The sequence below is a fragment of the Zalophus californianus genome, chromosome 1 (assembly GCF_009762305.2).
Source record: "Zalophus californianus isolate mZalCal1 chromosome 1, mZalCal1.pri.v2, whole genome shotgun sequence".
Classification (NCBI taxonomy): Eukaryota; Metazoa; Chordata; class Mammalia; order Carnivora; family Otariidae; genus Zalophus; species Zalophus californianus.
In genome coordinates, this window is record NC_045595.1 from 134946923 (window position 1) to 134970009 (window position 23087).

General features: G+C 50.8%; 3 protein-coding genes across 10 annotated transcripts in view; 1 reads left to right on the top strand and 2 right to left on the bottom strand.

Annotated features, from left to right (window-relative positions):
* Positions 1-13: 13 nt before the first annotated feature.
* On the bottom strand, positions 14-7106 carry ALG3 (ALG3 alpha-1,3- mannosyltransferase). Of its 7 annotated transcripts, none has more exons than XM_027583479.1 (9): positions 6893-7106; positions 3454-3553; positions 3221-3368; positions 2952-3112; positions 2344-2464; positions 1513-1718; positions 1295-1371; positions 485-629; positions 36-344 (listed from the first exon to the last, which is right to left on the bottom strand). In XM_027583479.1, the coding sequence occupies exons 2-9, from the start codon at positions 3525-3527 to the stop codon at positions 182-184; spliced, it is 1095 nt and encodes a 364-aa protein (XP_027439280.1). In that variant the 5' UTR covers positions 3528-3553; positions 6893-7106; the 3' UTR covers positions 36-181. The 7 variants fall into 7 exon arrangements, with proteins under 7 accessions (XP_027439276.1, XP_027439280.1, XP_027439279.1 ...); XM_027583478.1 differs by lacking the exon at positions 6893-7106 and adding an exon at positions 5806-5994; XM_027583477.1 differs by lacking the exon at positions 6893-7106 and adding an exon at positions 5648-5752.
* The window catches only part of LOC113916696 (endothelin-converting enzyme 2), a 31218-nt gene continuing 14214 nt past the window's right edge, over positions 6084-23087 (top strand). Inside the window, exons 1-3 of one of the 2 annotated variants that reach the window (XM_027583472.2) lie at positions 6084-6378; positions 11279-11562; positions 12082-13772. In XM_027583472.2, the coding sequence (XP_027439273.2) occupies positions 6105-6378; positions 11279-11562; positions 12082-12369 (846 nt within the window). In that variant the 5' untranslated portion in view covers positions 6084-6104 and the 3' untranslated portion in view covers positions 12370-13772. Of the gene's footprint in view, positions 6379-11278; positions 11563-12081; positions 13773-23087 lie in introns of those variants that run through there. The other variant, XM_027583473.2, reaches the window with a different exon arrangement.
* On the bottom strand, positions 13910-15288 carry CAMK2N2 (calcium/calmodulin dependent protein kinase II inhibitor 2). Its single transcript, XM_027583482.1, has 2 exons — positions 14934-15288; positions 13910-14063 (listed from the first exon to the last, which is right to left on the bottom strand). The coding sequence occupies exons 1-2, from the start codon at positions 15100-15102 to the stop codon at positions 13993-13995; spliced, it is 240 nt and encodes a 79-aa protein (XP_027439283.1). The 5' UTR covers positions 15103-15288; the 3' UTR covers positions 13910-13992.

Consider the following 23087-nt stretch of genomic DNA (forward strand, 5'->3'; position numbering starts at 1 on the left):
AGTGCCTCTTAGGACTGCCCAAATGAGTTCTTTATCTGCAGTGTGCATGCCCCTCACAGCTTGGTGCAGGCATTTCCATGCAAGCTGCACAGAAGTGGGCTTGGTATGGTTTATTGGGAAGGGCAGAGTCTATTCCCATCGAGGGTCCTACGAGTGGGCTGGAGGGGAAAGGAGCTGGATCTCAGTGGGCTTTCTTGCTGTGCTGGATGCTCCTGGGGAAAGGCTGGGGGCCCAGCCAGAGCTGCAGCAGGATGACAGCATGGCATATGTGCAGGGCCGCAGAGCTGCAGGACGTGGATGGGTATGTGTTCCAGGAGAGCTCAATGAGCCCCAGCACCAGCAACCTGGAGATGAGAGCAAAGCTCAGGTTTTGCCCGGTTTCTAGGCCTGCAGCCCTTCAGCTCGCCCCCAACCCTCCACAGTTAGCCTTCGGATGGGGAGCTCCCTAGCTCTTCCCACTCACCCAAGTTGTCCCAGCCAGTACCTGAGCAGATGTGTAAGCCAGCGTGCAGGCGTGGCCCACAGGAGGTAGGGCAGTGTGTGGAAATACCAGACGTAGAACTGGTAGTGGAGGGAGCGGCTGAAGCAGATGCCAATGAAGTTGGAGGTGAAGAGGGTAGAGATGATCTGTAGGCAGTGGTCAAGGCCAAGGGCAGGAGCAGAAGGGCCAGGAGTTGGGATGGGGGTGGGGGGCAGGGAGGGCCCAAAGCAAAGGGGCAAAAAGTTTTGGGGTCAGACAGTCCCCTGGCTCTGCCATTCCGAGATGCATCCTTTTGGATGAGTTTCTTAACTTCTCCAGACCTGTTCCTCAGTCTAATGTGGAGACAACAGTACTAGGGCCATAAAGCCTACTGAGTTTAAATTCATCACTTACAAGCTGAGTGACCTAAGTAAGTTACTTCAACTCCTTAATGTCCTGATTTTGTCATCTGTAAAAGCATAAAATAATAATAATAACAATAATAATACCTCCCTACTTCAGAGTCTCTTGCAAGCTTTAAATGTTAGAATGTACGTAAATCTCTTAGGACATCAGGCAGAGAGTGAGTACTCATAATGGTAAGTCAAATAATATTTAGAATTAAGAATAAAACACACTTAAATATGTGAAGTGCTTAGCACTGTGGCGCAGAGTGGTGGAAGGAACAGCTCTACTCCCGTGAACAGGGCCTGTAGCTATTTCTGGTATCTCCTGTTCCCTCCCCCAGGTCACCAGCCATCCAGGGCTAACTGACCAGGACCCCCACTGTACCTGTAGAGGGCAAGACTTACCTTCCCATGATTTAAAGGATATGATTGGGTGTGAGGGGCTGCGGTGGAACCTTCCTTTTGGAGGGATCCTTTAGCAGAGACAGGATACTTTCCCCTGTCCTGGGGAGAAGCCATTCAAACATTTATCAAGCCCCCATCCTGGGCAAGCTCTAGATTCACCCCCACGAACTCAACATCTCCTCCAAGCAGGCCCTTCATCCTTCCCCCAGCTCTGCCCATGACACTGCTCCCCTTTCTCACCTGTGCCACCTGCAGAAGGCAAAGAGAAAGAGCAGGGCGAGGTGGGCGGCCAACAGTGCCAGGTGGAAGGCACGATGCAAGAAGAGGGCCTCCGGGAGGAAGCGCCAATTCACTGTCCAGCGGAAGAGAAACTGGCGGCCAAGGTCAAAGGAGCGGGATAGGTAGCCAATAGGGTTCTCCAGCAGGAAGGGCAGCCCCAGCAGCACCTGAGGATAGGTGTGATGTCAGCAGACGTGCCCAGGCTCAAGCTGAACCTTCATACTAATCATCGAGGGGAGCGGACAGAGGACGTAGGTCTCAGAGGTTCTCAAATTCCTCCAGGAATAGCAGGAAAGCCAGCCTCCACATCCAGGCCAGAGCCTGGGGCCAAAGAAGCTGAGAAGGCAGGGAGTAACAGTCCTTTAAGTTTGAACTCCCCATGTCATAAATGGGCAGAATCAGAGGGGCGCCTGGGTGGCTCAGTTGGTTGGGTGACTGCCTTCGGCTCGGGTCATGATCCTGGAGTCCCGGGATCGAGTCCCGCATCGGGCTCCCTGCTCAGCAGGGAGTCTGCTTCTCCCTCTGACCCTCCCCCCTCTCGTGCTCTATCTCATTCTCTCTCTCAAATAAATAAATAAAATCTTTAAAAAATAAAAACAAATAAAAAAAAGGGCAGAATCAGAGAGACCCTCAGAAACCATCTAGTTCAACACCCTTACTTTACAGCTAATAAAAGCAAAGCCTGGAATCAAATCCCAAACCCTATCTGTTAGCTTTGAGGAAGTCTCAACGATGGAAGGAGGCCAGAGAGTAGCCTTCCCTTCATTAGGAAGGGGAAGGTAGTGGGGGTACCTGAAGGACAGCACAGATGCCCAACTTGGGGAGGGCTCCACGGAAGCCAAATTGCATGAGGAGAAGAAACAGCAACCCAGGGGCGAAGAGTAGCACATTCATCTTCACAGAGACTGCCAGGCTGGGGTAGGTAAGGGAAATGAAGGGCGGAGATCAGCTCCAGGGCCATTTACCCCACCCAAAGATGCATCTCCCCTCGACATACACCAGCAACTCCTCCCCTCCCCTGCCCAGCAAGCTCCAGGATGGGGCCCACACTCAGAATGGCTGGAAGGAGGGTAAAGCAGCCTGGGAGGAGGCTGAGGGTAAGGGGCAGATAACAAGTCTCTATGCTCAGACTGGGCCAGCAAATACATATTTAGAGTATTTACAATGTGCGAGGACCGACTCCAACAATAGATGCTGTCTAGAAGGAAGGGTAGAGGGTGTGTGTGTTTCGGGGGTGGGGGCAGAGACTTTCTACAGATCCTAGACTTATCTAGTGGGGCCCTGACTGATCCATATTGTCTGGTTACTCCCTTACTTCCTCTGCTGCAGGCAACTGGGGGAGGAAATGATGGACATACAGAATGAGAGAAGGGGAGGGGGGAGAAGGGAGGGGTGCTGACCTGAAACAGCAGCAGCCCCAGCCCCAGCGCCGGGCCAGCAGGAGGTTGATACTGAGGAACAGCAGTGCCATGGCCACCGGGTCATTGAAGAGCCGCAGCACGAAGATGGAGTGGACACGGTAAGAGGCGCAGCACATGAAGAAAAAGACGAAGGGAGGTACCTGAGAGGTGGGCACCATGGGGAACAAGGTCAGCTCACCAACCCTGAGCCATCCCTACTCCCCAGCACTGCCAGTTGGGGCCCCCTGCTCCCGGTAGCATGGACTCACCTTGCAGGTCTGGTGGTAGATCAAGAAGACAAGCAGTAAGGTGGCCAGGTAGAGCACGGCAAAGATGTGCTGGGCCGTGCGGATGTCAGTGCCCTGGCCAGTGGCATAATATAGCCCCATAAAGATGTACACAAAGCCAGCTGGGTACCTGGAAGAGGAGTCTGGGTCAGGCTACCCAGCCTGGTATCCAGGCAGCCCCTCAGGTCCTCACTGAACCCCTTACCACCACTCACACAAGAGGTCCAGTGTCACCCTGCAGTTGGGTGTAGTCATAGGTGCCGTTGATGACGCCCTCCACCTGGGCCATGTAGGCCTTCCAGTCAATCTCTGTATCTGGAAAAGGACAGGACGTTGTGGTTACTTCCAAGTTCAGAATCTGTCTGCCCGCCCCCCCCCACACACACCTCCAGCCCCTCAAAACACAGAGTTCCAGCTCTTTTCCAAGACTTCTATCACAACCCCTTATCTCACTGCTCATCTGGCATTCTCTGGGTGAACCCAACATCTCAAATTCAACATGTCTGTAATTGAACTCAAACCATCCACTCTAAATCTGCTCTCCTTCCTGGGTTTCATGAACGGCACCATCAACCTCCCAGCTGCCCAGGTCACAAACCTGGGTAACATCTTTGACACTTACTTCTTTCTCATTTCCAACACCCAGTCACCGAGTCCTGCCTATTCTTCATCCTAAATAACTCTACTATCTCTCATCCTTTTCTGCTCTTACATACTAATATTCAGACCTAACATAATCTCTAGCCTCAATGATGCAACAGCTTCCTAATTAGTTTCCCAGCTTCCACTTTTACCTCACTACAATATATTTCCCACCTCTGCAACAAGAGAGCTCTTCCTATAATAGAAATCATGTCAGATCTCTCTGCTTAAAACCCTTCAATGATTCCTCAAGGCTCCTAAGATAAAAACCAAATCCTATTATTTCCAATTTTAGAAGAGGAACCTATGAATTAAGGAGGTTAAGTGACTAATTCAAGATCAATGAGCTAAGAAGGGTAAAGTTGAGATTGGAACTCCATGAGGTCCTAAATTCTTAACCACCATGTTAATTATCTCCTTAACACAACTGACAGACTGCTCCACAATCCGGTCTCAACTTCTGCAATCTCATCTCTCACTGCTACCCTCACTTGAATTCTGTTCCAGCTCTAAAAAAAAATTCAGTTCCTCAAAGGAAGCAGACTCTCTATTGACTGGAGGTTTGTAGTTACAGGATTCTCTACCTAGAGTGCTCTTTCTCCTCTCCTTTTCTCTTTCCTCAATTAGCTCGCTCTTACCTTTCAAGGGGGACTCAAGTCTGGCTTAAGTGCCCTCCTGTGTCCTTTATGGCTCCCTGTCTTCCTACTATCATGATGAATCTGATCCACTATCATTTTCTACTAACTTCTTTTTGTCCAGGCCGATACACCCAAATAGAAAATGTCTATTTTTTTCACCACTGTACCCTTGGCACCTAGCACAGTGTTAAGCATACAATAAACATTCAATAAATATGTGTTAAATTAATCATCTTTAGCAAGAAAGCCTTAAGCCCAGTGGCTAGATTCAGGCCGGAAAGGAGCCCCCAATCATACCCAAAGGACTCAAGCGGTCACAAAATGACACTGTTGACAAGAGAACTTTGAGACCTCAGAATTGAACAGATGAGAAAATTTGGATCCAGCAGGGGAAGGCGCATGTCCAAAGCACAGAGACAAGAGGGAGCAGTAGTACATTAAGTCGGACCCAGGTCTTTTGATTTCCAGGCTGGTTTATGTTCTTAGCCTGGAAGGCTGTATGGTCAGGGCAGAGGGCCAATCTCTAGGGTCGCCCCTTCCATCATCGGGGAGGGACTAAGACAGGGTTTGGTTTTATGGAGCCGGCTTGGGACGTGGGTAAAAATTATCGTCTGCAACTGATGACTGATTGGATCTGGATTTCAGTTCCGAATCTGGGTCCCAGTTTGGGTAGGGGGTTCGGGTCCCCCTCCCTCCCCTCCCCTCCTCCTCGGCGCACTCACATGCCACCCTGTGAATGACCCAGAAGGTGATGCCCACCTCCGCCAGGCAGAGGCAGGCGGCCACCAGCAGCGTGTAGCGCGGCTCCAGCAGCAGTAGGCGCCGCTCTTGCCAGGCGCGCCGCAGCCATTGTTCGCAGAGCCCCGCAGCCCGGGCTGCCGGCCCGGCCCGCCCGCGTTTCCGTAGGCCCGCCGCCATCTTGACGGTGCGCCGCTCCTGTTGGCCCGCCACCCCGGAAGCCCGACCCCTCAGCACTTAAGTTCCGCTCCCCGCGCCGGCTGTCCCAACAGACTGATCGCTGTCCTGTTTCGTGTCCTATTTACTCCACTAAAATTTACTTCTTCCACATCTTTCCTGATGCACTACACACTCCAGACGTGCAGGAATAGTTTTACTCCTCAGTACATACTTGGTTCTGAGCACACAGGCGCTAAAGTAGATCGAACGTTTGCCCAGAAAAGCAACATTCATTCCTATTCGTGTTCTCCCCTGAATGGCATCACACTTCGTCTCTGTTTCACGCCAGTGTCTCCTGGAGGGCAAGACCTGTGGCCGTGCCCCTCCTACCTCCTCTCAGAGCCTTCCGCGTGCTCAAAACTGGGTAGAAATGAATCTTTCATTAACTTCTTAATGGAAGGAGCCGGCCAAACTGAAAATAAGCAGTGATGAGCCGAGTGAGTCTGACACTATGAGTTTGGCTCTCAGAAGCGAGGGAGCAGTACAGTTGGAGGATTCAAGCTCTGAACGATAGGATTTTCCCACCCGGAGTATTCTTCAAAGAGCTCTCACCAGAGGACGGAAGTTCCACGTGTTTATGTTGAGCAACTGCAGGTGGTGGGCGGAGACACAAGGGCCACGCCTCCCGAATGATACCATCCCTATTGGCTACAAGGGGCACCAAGCCCGGTCCAAAGGTGCTGGCAGTGTGCCCTGCTGCTACAAGCATGGCCTCTCCACGGGCCCGAGCCCCCCCGCCGGACATACCAGAGCAGAACTGCAGGTACCGTGAGGTTCAGTATTGGGACCAGCGCTACCGGAATGCGGCTGACTCAGCCCCTTACGAGTGGTTCGGGGACTACTCCTCCTTCCGTGCCCTCCTGGAGCCTGAGCTGCGGCCCGAAGACCGTATCCTCGTGCTAGGTGGGTAGTCCCGGCGTTCACCAGCCCAGGTGGAGCGGGCTGGAGCCGCCCCGGCCCTGTCCGCTGTCCTCGAGTCTGTTTGTCCCTCTCGGGAGCCAAGATCCAGTACTTTCAGAATCTCGGCAGGATTTAGCCAGGGCAACGGGAGTCAAGAGATTCTTAGTCCAAGCTTCTCCACCCCCACCCCACCCCCCCGGAGAAAGGCAGTCTCTGAGTCTGAGTTTGTAGGTATCCTAGGACCCTGTTCCAGACCCTCGGGGAGACAGCCTCGAGCCCTGGAGAGCTCAGAAGACCTAGTTCAAGTCTCAGTGCTAGTTGGCTGTATGACTTAGGACAAGTTGTGAACTCAGTTCTGAGCTTCAGAGTCACTTCTACAAATGGAACTGCGAGCTCAAGGCGGATGAGGAACGTTCAGGCACCTCGAGCACGATGCCTAGCATTTATCTGTTAGCGCCAAGGGGCACCGGAAGCCACAGTCACCTGGAGAGACCTCTCTCCACACTCCCAGCCCTACCTGAAACTTGGTCCTATGTCCCATGTGCAGTGAGAGCGAGGACAGCGCCCTCTGAGGTCGGAGGGGAGATTGCTGCCTAGCGTTTATCTGTTACCGCCATGGGCACCGGAAGCCACTGTCACCTGGAGAGACCTCTCTCCACACTCCCAGCCCTACGTGAAACTTGATCCTAGGTCCCCTGTGCAGTGAGGGCGAGGACAGTGCCCTCTGAGGTCGGAGGGGAGATTGCAGCCAAGATTGGTGGGATCCTCCACAGCGAAATGTACAAATGCAGGGGTGCAAGGTGGGGCTCTGAGAGGTCCAGGAGCACCCTGGGGTTCTCTCCCACTGCCACCCCTGGGGGCTCCAGTGAAGTTTGAGCAACAGGTTTCCTTCTAATTTAGTTTTTATTTTGGTATTTGTAAAAGCATGTGTATGTTTAAATGAAATATTTCATATATATATGAGACATCTATAATACAGTATATGTGTAAAGTATAAATAATAAATTAATGCGTTTGTATACCCTACTCAATTTGAGAAATAGAACATTCCTAGGACTAGAAAGGACGTATAACCTAGTGCTTAAGAACTTGGACCCTGGAGGGAGTTAATTATGTTGAAATCTTTGCTTATGTAACCTTAGCTGTGGAATCATGGGCAAAAGCATAGAATCTTAGCTGTGGAATCATGGACAAAACACCTAAATTTCTGCACTTTCATTTTCTCGGCCTTAAAAAAATAAGAGTGCTTATTTATTGGCTTTTTTAAATGATTGAGTATGAAAGACATCTGGGACAATGCCTAGCAAAATAAAAGGCCCCAGGTATATTCAAGGTTTTCTGTGTGGTCCCCCAAACCCCTTCTTCCCGGGGGTAAAAACTCTCTTGAATTGTGTTCTTTTAAACCATTGTATTTATTTCTAAATTTACCATAGATCTATGTTTTTCAAGCTTTAGTGTCCATCAAAATCACCTGGAAAGGTGTACCCTACCCTGAGATTCTAATTCTAGGGATGGTCTCAGGTGGGCCTTGGGATTCTGTAGTTTCAACAGATCCACAGCTGATTCTCATGCTGGTGATTCGCAGAATAACACTGCCTTAAAATCTGCTTGACCGAGAGGTATCCTTTTCTGGATAGAGGGGAGAAAAATCTAAAAATCAGAGGAAAACTTTCCTGGCAAGATTCCCCAAATCTAAGAAGAGGACTTATGACTTGGGAGTACCTTATGTTACATTCCATCTCAGCAAATGTAAGTTGAGCACCTGGTAGGTGCTAGGGAGTGTGCTGGGCCCCTTCTAACTTATTTAGTCCTCATAACAACCCATAGAGGTGAGTGATAATTATTAGAAGACTTATTCTAGGTTAGGAGTTGGTAAACTTTTTCTGAAAATGGCCAAGTAGTAAATATCTTAGGCTTTGCAGGCTATTTAGTTTCTGTCACCACTGCTCAGTACTGCTGTTATACTGGAAAAGCAGCCATAGACAATACATAAGTGAATGTCTTATGTACTGCTGTGTAGCAGTAAAACTTTATAAAAACAGGTGGCAAGCTGGATTTGGTGACCTTGCTCTAGGTCATTGTCTCAGGTTGGGTTCCCCAGAAGCAAATCCCAAGATGATTCATGTCCCAGTCATTTATTAGGAAAGTGCTTGCAGGAGAAATTGGTAAGAGAGTGAGGGAACGGGGAAGTGGAAAAGGCCAAGCAAGATTGTGATCATAGGCAAAGCATCCCTGAGGGTAGTTTCAGCCCGACGTGTCAGAGATGCAAAATGTCAGAAGCAAACATGCCAAAACCTAGGAGCACTCCAAGGGGATCGAATCAGAGCACTGACAGTGTCCACTACTGTCATGCAGCAAGTAAGTGGTGAAGGGTGCCATCTGACTCCAGAGCTTCTATTTCTCTTGTTGCACAACACAGATGGGCATAGAGAGGCATCTGAACTCTGTTGAGACTGATAAAATGGCCACATTGTGAATGAAAGCCTAATGGTTCTGCTGTTGTAGCTAAAGACGGAATGTCACTACCGAAGGTGGGTAGACCTCTTGAAAACTGGGAGACAGTTTAGCATAGTGGTTTAAGAGCTTTGGTTCTGGTGTGAGACCTGTATCCAAATTCTGGCTCTACCACTGATTGTGTGACCTTGGGAAAGTTCCTTATCCACTTTGGGCAGCCTCATTTTCCCCCCATCGAGAACATGGTAATAACAGTATCTTCTATATGGAGCTACCTTGAAGATAAACTGAGATAATTCTTATAAAGTGCTTAGCATAGAACCCAATGTTCAGTGACTGTTAGCTATCATTATTATTGAAAATGGGAGTCAGGGGCAGTTTATCCAGGACTGTCCAGAGAACAGAGTACCCTGCCTGAGGGCTTGTGTGTCTGGTACCTATGGCCGAAAGATCTTCATGGCAGATGCAGGCGTATGGCTGTCCCAGCTTTGCCAGTATCACACAACTCTGATTCTCTCTCCTTGTTTGATTCTATGCTTCTGAGCCTAATTTGGCTTCAATTTGTATTTCCTATAGAGAGAGAAGGGACTGACCAGAGAGGATTGACAGCCTACTCAGTCCCTATGATGGTTATTTTTCCTATTATAAGTTAATGAATTGGCATTTTGTCTTACACCTCTGTCTCTTGGTATTGGGATAGCAACCACATAGCTCTGGGCTCCCATGTAAGGGGTTCTTGGATGTGGCTCAGTTCTCCAGGGCTCTGCTTTCCTAAAGCTTCACCCGGGAAGGCAGTGACCTTCCCAAGGCCCTTCTTAGTTGCCAGCCTCCAATTACTGAGGCAGCAGGATCAGAAATCACTGCTTTGTAAGCATGATTGGCTCTGTGGTCAGGTTTTGTTCTCGCTTCATCCTTTGTAAAGTTCTCTTGGAAGCCGCCATTCCTGTACCAAGAGGAACAAAGGAAGGAAATTTGGGTTTGTCCACTGTTGGGCAGAGCTCTGAGGGCATATGAGGTCAGGTGTGGGATGGTGAAGGGATCGTGGGTCAGAGAACCCAGTGGGATTTCAACTTGAACTGACTTAGGGTCTCTTGTAAAACCACCCTCACCTCTCATCCCATGTGGTGTGTCTCCCCGGGCTTGCTTTGGTTCCAGTGTGGAAAAACATGAACTGGGTTTTCCCAGGCAAGATAGTACTGTCCCTCAGCTGTAGCGCCTGAGGAGGAACACAGGAAGGGGCAGCTGAGGACCAGCCAGCAGCCTCTGGGCGCCCCCCCCCCCCCCAGGTGCCAAGCCCTACTAGATTAGGGCTATCCTAACAGCTGATCCTGTGATCCTCTTAGGGAGGCAAATGGGGATTAAAGGCAATCTAATCCCCTGTGGGGTCACCAGAACTGTCCCCCAGCTCCATTCCCAGGCTGAGACTGACCACAAGAGGGCCAGCATGCCTTCTTAGGAAGTCACACCTACTGTGTTGTGGATTCACATCCTGTCTCCTAATCTCCACCCCTTCTCTCACCATACTCTGCCCCCTGGGACTGCTTTCCTGGGACTTCCCACCAGAGTGTTAGGATCCTTCAAGGCTCTCATTGGGTTGTCAACTTCCCTGAAAGCCTTGGCTGACCCACCAGAGGAGGGGACAGGAGCCATCCTGTGTGTTTCCACAGCCCATCCCTACTGAAACTCTCATTGCATTATGTGGCAATCACGTGAACACACATCTTTTCTTCCCACCAGAGCATGAGCTCCCTGTTCATCTGCAGAACCCAAATGTAGTGCTCAATACATTAAGGAATTATAAGGAATCAGCTCCACTGTGTGTCCCCATCGAGTTCCCCTACACTTGTTAATTCTTTCCCAGAAACCGAAGTAGGGTAGGAAGCCCTCACATGAAGTCTTCCCAGGGCTGATATCATCAAAGTTTCTCTGAGAGGTTAGGGATTAGGATAATAGTACTAGTATTCTGATAATAACGTGGTGGTCCTAATGATGCCAGTAGTATCCCCATTCCGAGTATGAGGAGACAAGCTCAGAGTTGAATGACTTGCCTTGGCTGTATGACTAGAGATATCAGAATCTAGATCTTTGAACTCGGAGGTTCAGAGCTCCTTCAGCTACTCTCCAGCTGTTTTAGTTTTTAAATTTAATGTATCACATCCTGCATGTAGGCTAGGTATTGCCATCTTCATTTTTCTGAATAGGAAATCTAAGTTCCTGGTATGAAAACAACTTGCCCCTAGTCTACGTAGCTAGGAATGTTAGAGCAGGCCATGGGCCCAGCTCTGTATGACTCCAAGTTTCATGCTTTTTTGTACATGCTGCTTCTCCCTCAGTATTGGGAGGGTTTAGGCTGAGAGCAAATGGGCCAAGAGAGGATGGATAACTGGGGAAGTGAGAACCAAAGCTAACCTAGCCCTTGTGCCACCCATCCCGTTCCTTCCCACCCCAGGCTGTGGGAACAGTGCCCTGAGCTACGAGCTGTTCCTTGGAGGCTTCCCTGATGTGACCAGCGTGGACTACTCATCAGTAGTGGTGGCTGTGATGCAGGCTCGATATGCCCATGTGCCCACGCTGCGCTGGGAGACCATGGATGTGCGAGCACTGGACTTCCCCAGTGGCTCCTTTGACGTGGTGCTCGAGAAGGGCATGCTGGATGCCCTGTTAGCTGGAGAACGGGATCCCTGGAATGTGTCCTCTGAAGGTGTCCACACCGTGGACCAGGTGCTAAGTGAGGTGAGGGAAGCAACAAGGAGGGCAGACCGAGAGGTGGGAAGGAAGGGATTGGGGTTTCGGGAGATTGGAAGAACTCAAAAGCTGGAAGGAGGCATAGTTTGGAGCAGGTGGTGGGTCACCTTCAGGACCGCAGTTACCTGAGGGAGGGGGTGGTTAAGCCGAGGCAAGATCATAGGGGGCTGGAGTGGCCAGGCTCACAGATGCAGATGATTGGCTACTGGGTTGTCACGGGGATGAGGTAGCAGCCAGGTTCCAGACAGGTAACACAGATTAGGAGAGTGAGTAGTTGACAGGAAAGCCGTGCCCCTGCACCTAACCTCATTCCCGTGCTCCTGCCTGGGTAGAATATAGCCCTACTCCATGGAATAGACTAGGAGCAGAGAGGAGGCTCACTCTTACCATGGAGAGCCCTGAGCTATGGCATGTAGGGTGGTACCTGCGAGGGTATCTGGGGCCATACTGACCTTTGAGAACCTGGAGATGGACTCCTCACCAGTGACTTCTCTGTCTGCCTTGCAGGTGAGCCGGGTGCTGGTCCATGGAGGCCGGTTCATCTCATTGACCTCAGCTGCTCCCCACTTTCGGATCAGACACTATGCCCAAGCCCGATATGGCTGGTCCCTGAGGCATGCAACCTATGGCAGCGGTTTCCACTTCCATCTTTACATCATGCAGAAGGGCAGAGAGCTCACTATAGCCCAGCTGGCTGTTGGGACCCAGGTCCTCTCACCCCCTAGACCTCCCACTGCACCTTGCTTCCTCCAGGACTCAGATCACGAGGACTTCCTCAATGCCATTCAGCTGTGAGGCCAGAGGCATGGTCCTCTGGCCCTCCCTGCCTTTCTGCCCTGGACTCTTCAAGAATTCCTGACTCGGGGCTTAGGGTTTGATTCAGGGTGTTCACAATCCCAGAGGGCTCACGCCTAAGATAGAGCTGATGGGAGCAACCCCACATGAAACAATACAGCCCAGGTCAAACTAGATCCCAGACCCCAGGTTTCTGGTTTCCTTCTTAGGTTCCTCAGATTTTCCCTGGCTTCCCCAACTTCCTCCCTTACCATACTGAATCACCAGTGATTCATCCCCTAGGGCAAAGCTCAGCACAACCCCTCCACATGCCAGCCAGACTCCGAGACCTGCATCCCTGGGGCCTATTATTGACCCCCATTCAACTGGGATTTATCCAAAGGAGGCTGCAGACTTTGAATCAAGATTGCTTTATGCTTCTGATCCCAGCTTCAGCTCCAACTCTAGTCTCCTATCCTGCTTGGGTTGTATATTTACCCAAAGAAGCTACACTGCAATGAACTTCTCAGGCCAGGCTGGCCTGCCTGTTTACTTGGCAACCCTTCCCTGCCAGCAACATGCACCTGAGACTCCCGAGTCTCTGCCCCCTCCCCAGAAGGGGTTGGAGCCATTTTGGTCGGGCTCCTGAGCAGACCAAAGCAGTGGTCACACACACGCAGGGAGGTCTGTGTTTATTCACACACTCCTGGTACAGTGAGGATGGAGGAACATTTACAAAGGACACCCCTGGGTTGAAAACATCTCCAGGGCCACGGGTGTCATCCAAAGGTGCCAAGCAGTCCTCACTTGGGTTCCCAGGGGCAGGATGCAGGGGTCCAAGGTAAAATCAGACCTGGGCCCTTGGAAGGTGATACCTTGAGAGGAGGGGTCTGCCAGAGAGTCGCCTGGGGTCAGGCCTGAGCAGACTGACCATGTGGTTGGTTACCATGTTGGGGGCTCCTTCCATCTCAGACTCAACACCCATCCTATCTGCCAGGCGCAGAAGAGCGTGGCCGAGACTCGGGGGGGAGGGGGAGGCACGAACCATGAGGGGAGCCAGTAAACAAAGAGTCGGATATAAAAATACAAATGTGCTGAGGAAGTCCCTTAGAAAGAGGCTGAGGCTGGGGTCACGCCAGACAGGGGTGGGAGTGAGGGAGCGGCCTGGAGGGCTGGGCTCAGGTGGGTGGGAAGCTCATGCAAATACGCAGCCAAACATTCCTGGCTGCGCGCGCGGTTCGACACCGGCCGGCAGCGGGCTCTGCAGACCAGACCGGCCGGAGAGGGGCGGGGCAGGGGAGCCGTGCGGGAGGGGGCGGGTCAAGGGCTGAGGGCCGCGGGTCTCTGTGTCCGTTCCGGTGTGCGGGGTGGGGCTGCGGCCCGAGGTTCTAAAGTGCATGAGCGCGGCGGCGGGCTCCGGGCCGGTCCGCGCCGCCGCTACCGCCGCCGCCGTGGTGCTGAAGCGGACAGCTCCGGAGTGCCAGGCGGCGGCGGCAGCGACTCCAACCCGAAGGCGGCGCGGCCCTGCAGCCCCCGCCCGCGGGCGCCTGGGCCGGGGCGGGGGGCGCCGGCAGCCGCATAGCCGGCCCGCGCTCCTGGCCGCTGCGGGGCTGGGCCCGGAGCCCGCCGCCGGAGCCGGCGCGTCTACACTCCGGACGGCGGCTTCTCCCCCATCCCCTTCAGCACGTCGTCTATCCGGTCATCCTCGATCACCACTGCGCAGGGAGAAAGCGCGTCAGCCGCGCGGCCTCAGGGGGCGGCGGCGGCGAGAATGGGCCCCGCGTCCTCGCGCCCCGAACAGCTACTTCCCGTGGCTCAGTGACGCCCCTCGGACGCCCGTGCCACAGTGCCCTCCCTATCCGAATTCTGCCGACTGGACCCACAGCCGAGCCTAGTTCCCACAGGCCCTCCTCCCCTCCCTATGGAGGAACGCCCCCTGTTCCAACCAGCAGTTCAACCTCCCAGTCCAAACCCTCCCGCCACCTGAGCTCTCTTCCATCCAAGCTGATCATCCTTTTGCTCGTGGGAGCCCCCTCTTCAACAGAACCCCCTTCTCAAACAGAATCTTCACCTCGTCCAACTCTCTCTCCACCCTAACCCTCTCGCCGCTGGAACCCCTCTTCCGATGCTGGCACCAACAGAGCCCCCTCCCCATGCAAACAACGAGGACAATCGAATCCCCGGCCCCCCCGTCCTCTCTCCAATCGGACGTCCCTTCCCACCCGAAGGTTCTTCTGAAGCATCCACCGACACAGCGTTTGATCCTGAAGAAGCGGCCAGTCGCCCCACGTTCCCACTTCAGGTAGCCCCAAATGCCCCGGCCGGCCCCTCCCCCTTGCCCGGGTGTCAGGGCTCTACTTCCAGAGGTGGCGAGCATCGAATCCGGGGCACTGCGTTCCCGGGAGAGGGGAAGAGAGGGACACAAGACTGCAGCGGGGGCACCCCCCCCCAAACCCCGGCCGGCGAGCGGCTGGCTGCGCTGGTCTGCGGCAAGAGCTGCGGGCGCTTGGCAGGGAACGGCAGCCGGGGGGCGCCCGGCGAAGGGTTTCTGGGTCAAGCGGCGACTCCGGGCCCCGGCCGCATACCTCTCTTGGCTCGGCCGATCTGGCCCAGCTTGGGGGGTCGCTTGGCTTGGTTGCCCGCGAAGAAGGAGTTGGTGTCCTGCAGGCGGCAACTGAAGGAGAGGTCGGAGCCCTCGGGGTCGGCGGCGAAGCGGCCCATCTTGTCCTCACTGTAGGGTAGGATCTCCGACATGGCGGGCGCGGGGTGGGCGCGGGACTGCGGCGGGGCGCGGGCGGCGGGCTAGCTGCCGGACCGGCCCTAGCTCAGCAGGGGAGCCGGCGGAAGGATGAAGTCATGCAGCATCCGGGGCTGCGGAGCCAAGCGGGGCCTCCTCCCCCGCGCCTCCGCCTCCCGGGCCGCTGGGCAGGCGGCGGCGGCGGCGGCGGCGGAGGTGGTGACGGGGACCGGGCGGGGGCGGTGCGCGGGGGGCGGGGGTGGCGGCGGCGGCAAGAGCGGAATGACGATGAGCGCCCGACTGCCGCAGAGCGCGGCAGGCGGGGCGCGGTGGAGGTGGAGCGGACACCGGCCGGGGGAGAGAGGCGGGGCAGGGGGGCGGGGAACAGGAGCGCGCCCCGCACTCAACCGAGGGCTGGGAGCGTTAATGGGAGGGTCCTGCACTAGGCGGGAGAGGCGGCTGGACGAATTGTACGGGCCAACGGGTGCAGGATCTGGCTGGGAGAGGCGGGACTGGGGGGTGGGAGGGGGGGTTGGCGGGAGGGAGACCGGCCCCCGAGGGGCGGGAGGAGGGTCAGGCAAGTAGTCTTCTAGAGGCGAGGAAGGGGAACTGGGAATTAGGGGGTGGGGCGGGGCCAGAAGCCTGGAGTCTGGACAGCATTCGAAAGGGGGGACTCCGGAAATAAGCTGGGGGGGGAAGGTCCCATACCGCTTAGGTGTGCTGGACTGTGGCGAACCCGCGGATGCGAGAATAGCTCAGGCGGGGGGTTGGTGTCACCGCGGTTGGCGCGTTTGTGTCGGATTGGTCTTTGGGTCTTAACTGTTTAACTGGAGTGTTTCTTTGACTGCCGGTCTGTGTCTGTCTGCCTATCTATGTATCAGTCTAGCTCTCTGTGTCTGTATCTGTTTCTGCGCCCCGTATCTCTTTGTGTCACAGTCTCTGTCTACTTCTGTTTCTTAGGAATGTCTCTACCTTTCTGTATGTCTCCATGCTTGGCCCCCGTACCTACTTGCCACTGTAACCATCTCCTGAGTCTGTGTATTTCGGTCTCTCCTAGGAGGAATCTCGGTAATTGGGCCGACGCGCGCGCACCAGGGCAGACCCCCCCACCCCTGCTCCTGGCGCCGAAACTCGAGCTCAAAGCGCCTCCCGTGCACCGCAGTTCTCCTGGCCCTGGAGGTTTGCGCGGCGCGCGCTGTGTAAAAAGAATGAATGGTGGCGTCGCGGCGGGCGCCCTGGCTGCAGGTGACGCGGGGAAGCCCGGAGCGCCTGAGGACGCGGCGCGCGCCCGTGGGTATCCGGAGGTAGAAGACGAGGGACAGAGGGTACGTCTGCCCGCGTTGTGGGGGGTCACGTGACAGTTCCCGCTGCACAGACGGGAAAGCGTTCTCTCTCCCCTACCCCCAGCGGGCCGTCAGCAGCCGCGTCACCTGCTTGCTAGCGCGCAGGGGCTCTGGCGCAATCACTGGCCTTGGGGGTGGGGGGAGGTCCCACACTTGGCGTAGCTGACGACAGCAACGATTAGGATAATAAGCCTCCCGTACATTCACTCCATACCCGAGGCTGAGGGGGTCTCTACTGTCCCTGAAGCGCTTTACCTCCTTCCCTTCAAATCTCACAGTTAGTGAAGCTGCCTGGTGCTGGGTCTCCTTCCTCCAATTCCTCACCAAGTGTTAGTCCCAGGGATGCAGAGGCTAATGCCATGGTGGCTGCCCTCAGGGACCAGGATTGGCGACGGGAGTAGTGCCAGAGAATACGTCTGTGCAAGATTCACTCAAGGCCTCAGACCTAGAGGCCCATCCCTATCAAGTCCTCCCCAGCTGCATCCTTCTCTCTGGGATGAGCGCCAAACCTGGAGGCCCAGCTGGAATGAAAGGAGCCCTGAGATCTGGAGGGACAAGAGATGCTGAAGCTCAGGGTCACTAGGAGAAAGTCCAGAAAATTCTACCCCCACTAGAGGTTATCTAGAAATGGGTTCCAATCCTGGCTCTGCCACTTTCTGTATGACCTTGAACTGAAAGCCCCATAATTATAGTTTTAAAAAGTACATTCATTTAGGGGTGCCTGGCTGGCTCAGTCAGTGGAGTGTGCCGCTCTTGATCTTGGGTTGTAGGTTCAAGCCCCACTTTGGGTGTAAAGATTACTTAAAGATAAAATCTTAAAAAAAATTCATTCATGTTCACTTGTAACATTTTAGGAAAATATAGAAACTTGCATGAAACCTTTGATAGATATCCCTCCAAGCTTTTCCTCATCCGTTTGCATAATATGCATACCTCTCCGAGCCTCTGTTTTCTAGTCTGAAGCATTAGAGATGATAGAACCTACATTAAGGACAGTTTTGTAGATGAAATTGTTGTCCTGACATGAAGTGGATTGTCTCAGGAGGTGATGAGCTGTCCCTCACTAAAAGTGCTAAAGGGACCATGAGAGTTCTTGCCAAGGATGAGATGAGAGCGCTGGTGGGGAACTGAAATTTTTCTCTTGTCTACTCCCAGAATGAAAAGATTGGAGAAATAACCGTTGAACTTGGAATTCATTTGGTTAGCTCCTTCTTAAATAATCTTATTCCTGTCCCTGTTGTGTGTGGTAGATCATGATTAAAGCAAAAGACCTAAGTACAAAATTGTAAAGATACAGAATGATATAAGCTACAGCTATGTTGTAAAAATGCGGGGGGGGGGGGTGTTCTTTAAATTGTGATCCTCTACTTAAAATTCTGAAGTTCTGCATCACTGTCCATGAGATGAAAATTCATTTTCACAGCTAAAATGAAATTACGTTTGTTTGGATTTTTGTGACAGTGCATTGAATTTCTCAACTGAAAGTCTCTCAAAACCTAGTGGACTTGATCTGTATGTTCTAAACAGAATACTATGCTTTTTGACACTTGAGTAATAATAGCACTTTTATTCAGGTGGAAACTTTAGGCCTGTGTAGTAGGTTGAATAGGGGCCCCCTAAAATTTACATCCACCTGGAACCTCAGAATGTAACCTTATTTGGAAATAGGGTCTTTGCAGATGTAATTAGTTAAATTAAGATGAGGTCATACTGGATTAGAGTGGGTCCTGAATCTAGTCACTGATGTTTTTATAAGAGGACAGATGCACAAAGACTCATACACCCAGGGAAGAAGGCTATGTGAGTAAGGGGAGATAGGAGTTCCTACAAGCCAAGGAACGCCAAGGATTGCTGGGATCCACAAGAAGCTGGAAGAGACAAGGAAAGGTTCTTCCCTAGAACCTTCCTAGGGCGTATGGTCTTGCCCATACTTTTTTTTTTTAAGATTTTTATTTATTTATTGAGAGAGAGAGAGAGAATGGTAGAGAGAGAGCATGAGAGAGGGAGGGCCAGAGGGAGAAGCAGACTCCCCGCAGAGCAGGGAGCCCGACGCGGGACTCGATCCCGGGACTCCAGGATCATGACCTGAGCCGAAGGCAGCCGCTTAACCAACTGAGCCACCCAGGCGCCCTTGCCCATACTTTTATTTGGACGTTTCACCTCCAGAACTGTGAGAGAATAAGTTTCTGTTGTTTTAAGCTATTCAGTTTGTGGTACTTTGTTACAGCAATCCTAGGGAACAAATGCAACCTGTTACAAATATTTTGGGTTCATCTTTTTACATCTCTGGTGACTATGTTTCTCCTTCCTTAAACTCTGGGGCCCTTTGCTCTCACCCTGTTGAAGGAAGTCCATACCAGGAGGGTATTTCTGGGACTCATTCTATTTAGCAGAGGCTGATAAATCACAAAAAAGAATAAGGCAGATCTGTGTGGATTGACATGGTAAGATCTCCAAAGCCTGCCAAAATGTCACCAAATAATGACTGTAGAGTGTGATTTCATATATGGGGGAAAAAGTATACACACACATTTATGCATACACACCTACACACACACACACACACACACACACACACACATACACACTGTGTGTTTAGGTATGTAAATGCATATAAAAGAAAGATCTAGAAGGATACATACTCAGCTGCTAATAATGGTTTTCTCTGAGGATGGTACTGGGATCCTCACAGGTGGAATTTCATCTTTTTATTCCATATACTTAATGGAGTATATTACTTTTGCAATAAAAAGTTTTTGATGATTTTTTTAAAGGTTTAAAACCAATGATATAGTCCATTTACCAAACATCACACTCTGGTCCCAGACAAGTCACTTGACTTAGAAGAAAGAATACTAGTTAAGAGCATGGAATTTAGAATCAAATCAAGGACCTGCCTTCTACCTGATGTGTGATGTTGGGTATGTTGGTAAGCTTCCCTGTGTCTTAGGTTCCTCATCTGTAAAATAGGGACAATGATACTGCTAGACTATATCTTATTGGGTCATTGTGAGGATTAAGTAAATTAACATATGTAAAGTCTTAGGTACGTGCAAGACAATAGAATTGTTAGCTATATATTCAGGAAAGCATAAGGAAGAAATTAAAAGTAATCTCATCATTAGATATGTTAACATTTTGTTGCTGTCCTTCCGATCTCTTTTTTAAAATCTGGGCTTTTATACATTTTTGCTTCACAAAAATGAGATTTTGTAACCCTTTTACTCCCCCATTTAATTCTATACGGAGAACATTTTCCCAGAGCATTAACTCTTCCTTTCCATCCTTTGTAAATGTTACATTGTTATCCCATTGTATGGCTGTTTGATTTATTCAACAAGACCTCTACTCTTTTTTTTTTCTAGTCCTCTAATCTTTTTGTTTGTTTAAAGATTTATTTATTTATTTTAGAGAGAGAGACCTGGGGAGGGGCAAAGGGAGAGGGAGAGAATCCTCAAGCAGACTCCCCACTGAGTGCAGAGCCTGAAGCGGGGCCCTGAAGTGGGGCTCCCTCCCAGGACCCTGAGATCATGACCTGAGCTGAAATCAAGAATCAGTTGTTTAACCGACTGAGCCACCCGGGTGCCCCTGTTTGTTTTTGTTGTTATTACAGACCGAGCTGTGATGAATAAATCTTGTAGGGAAAAAATGGTCCCAATATTTTGTAGCTCCTCCAATCAAGTAGTAAATTCTATTTCTCCCTCCCTGAATCCGGGCTTGACCATCTGACTTGTTTTGCCCAATCAGGACATTAGGATATGTGGGACAGGCAGAGGCTTGAAAACCGTTTACATACTGGGGCTTGCCCTGTTTTTTTGTTTCTGGGAATCCTTAGACCACCCTATGAAGGAGCCTGGGCTAGACTACTAGAGGAGACACCACATAGAGCCAGGGCCCAGTCATCCCAAATGAGGCCCAAACATGGCAGTGAGGCCATTCAGCTATACCATCCAGCTCTTGCTGAGCTGACGTGGAACCGAAGAACCATCCAATCAACCTGAAGTACATAAGAAATAATAATTGTTTGCTATTTTAAGCCACAAAGTTTGGGGAGGTTTGTTCTGCAGCAAAAACTAACTAATACAAACATCCTATAGATAATGCTTATTTCCTGGAACAATTTCCTAGAATTAGACTTTCTGGTTCAGAGTATATACACTTATACCTTTAAAAAAAAAGATTTTATTGATTTATTTGAGAGAGAGAGAGCAAGAGATTGAGAGAACAAGTGGGGCGAGGGGCAGAGGGAGAAGCAGACTTCCTGTGGAGCAGGGAGCCTGATGTGGGACTCATCCAGCGACCCTGGGATCATGACCTGAGCCAAAGGCAGACGTTTAACCAACTGAGCTACCCAGGCGCCCACACTTACACCCTTTGACTCATATTGCCAAAAAAGTCATATCAATTTATAAACTACCAACAATCTAGAGAGTGCCCATATTTCCCATCTTTGTCAATACTGGACATTAATGTGTCTTCTTATCTTGATGACTACATTGTCCTTGTAAGTTTAGCATATAAACTGTTGTCCATTTCCTCTCAATTCAAAATCAATTTAGAAGGAGAAAAAAAAAGACCAAAAGAAAGATTATTTTAGGAATATGAAAAAAAGAGCAGAAAAGATAGGAAAAAAATAATAGAACGAGAGAGGGAAAAAGAGACAAAGGTGTTAAACATAGAGGAAAGAAAATAGAATTATAGAATAGAGCAACCTCCAAGCCTCTCATACTAGGGTATTTAACATGTAATCAGGAATAGTTATGAGCCTGATAAATGATTTGAATCAGGAAAGAGACATGGAAAGGAAGTGTGCATTTAGGGCAAGCCTGGTGAAACTGAGAGCACTGTAAAACTAGGTACCAGGCTCTCTCCTAAGTGGCTGCATATAATTGTCACAGCAACTCTCTGAGACACTGATGACTGTTCCCATTTTACAGATGGAGAAAATTAAGGGTCTGAGCTTTCAAGTAACTTGATAAAGATCATACAGCTGATCAAGATTTGAGTCCAGTTCTGTCTGGCTTGAAAACTGATGTGTTTCCCCTTACCCTTGCAGAGGAAATGTGAAAGAAGACCAACAACTAATGTTGGGAGGAAGTATATCCTCCTTTTGATTCCTGTTGCCAAAGTGCTCTCCAGAAAGCAGCCAGAATGCCTGGGTTTGAATCCCAGCTCTGCTACTTACTAGCCGTGTGACTCTTAGTCTCTCTATGCCTCAGTTTCCTCATCCGTAAAATGGCTTCATAATCGCCATGAGGGTAAAAGAGTACCTAGATGTAAAGGACTTACAACAGTGGCTGGCACATACTAAAGTGCTATAAAAGCTTGCTATTTCCATTGTGGCATGGAGCCACACGACTAATTCTAAGGAGCCTGTTGCCAGGAAGTTCTTATATAGTAGCTTTGGTTACACTCACATGGTCATGCCATGGTGGAATTTCCCATGGACCAGACTGCCCCTGCTGCCATGTTCCCCTTCATCCAGCTTTGGGGGTGATAAGGGAAAGAGGTGAGTGCTGTGATACCACACTGTCATCAGAGTGAACAAGAACAACTTCAGAAAACTGTCCCAAGTGGATATTCCAAGGCCTTGCTGCTGCAGACCCCAGTATGGCTGAATGTGAAAGCTTCTTGACTAGGGAACCCCTAATTAACCTAGAACCCATCTACCCGGAGGAATAGAACAGCCTTCCTTCCACATTAAAATTCTCATTTCTATCCATAGGATTTTAACAACAGTAACACAAAAATAGCAGCTCACACATTGAGTGCCCTTTACATGCCAGACAGTGTCTTTTGACATGGGTACTATTCTCATTTCAATTTTACAAGTGATGACATTGAGTGTGAATCCAGACTCCTTCATCCTACCTATAACACTACACTCTCTCCTATTTGAGAACATGAAATTGGCAGTGTGTGTGTGTGTGTGTGTGTGTGTGTGTGTGTGTAAATGCCAAAGAAAGCGATCCAACATTCTCAGCCTGATCAATTCATCATCCACCCGCCTTCTCAGCCATAAGAGCAGCCCATATTAGAACCTCATGCAGCAAGCTGAGGACTGAGGTGAGTGTCGAGAAATGGATTATGGATTTGCCACCATTCTGAGCCTTCTCAGGTCAAACTCATGTACTCTGTTGGGGGAAGGGGGAGGAGGATGAGGCACTTTTTAAAAAAACTGTGGCAAAAAAACCCACTAGGCACTCTTTCAGTGCAGCTGACTGCAACACCACCAGGCCTGATTAAGGAATGACAATATGGAAGGCAGATGGCAGAGGCATGGACACGCCACACTATTGCCTTTCAGTTCAATATTGCTTGGTTTTTTTTTTTTTTTTTCTTGTAAACCTCCCAAATAAAATGGTTTGCTTTCCTCAAGTTAGAAGTGTTAGCACGTCTTTTCTTTAAATATTCGTGCATGGCTGTTTTTTTCCCTGCCAATTTGTCACCATCTGTAACCCTCCCTTTGTGAGATGATCTGATGACAACGATTATCTCGGGGAGTAAAAGTGCAGTCTGGAAGCAACGGGAAGAGTAGTCAGAGTGTGGGTTATGTGTGTGCTGTCCGCGTGGGCTGTGTGTACGTACAGAAGGACAGTGTAGTTCGTGTGTTGGCTCGGGATGCCTCGTAGAGGTACGGAAGGTGAGTGTGCAGTGTG

Excerpts from the sequence above, each read along its gene's own strand:
- ALG3 (XM_027583474.1), bottom strand. The coding sequence starts at position 5,436 with ATGGCGGCGGGCCTACGGAAACGCGGGCGGGCCGGGCCGGCAGCCCGG. Across the intron at positions 2,465-2,951 it reads TGGGGCTGCTGCTGTTTCAG|CCTGGCAGTCTCTGTGAAGA; the intron begins GTCAGCACCCCT and ends TACCTACCCCAG. Across the intron at positions 630-1,294 it reads GCAGCCCCTCACACCCAATC|AGATCATCTCTACCCTCTTC; the intron begins ATATCCTTTAAA and ends ACCACTGCCTAC.
- CAMK2N2 (XM_027583482.1), bottom strand. The coding sequence starts at position 15,102 with ATGTCGGAGATCCTACCCTACAGTGAGGACAAGATGGGCCGCTTCGCC. Across the intron at positions 14,064-14,933 it reads GATCGGCCGAGCCAAGAGAG|TGGTGATCGAGGATGACCGG; the intron begins GTATGCGGCCGG and ends CTCCCTGCGCAG.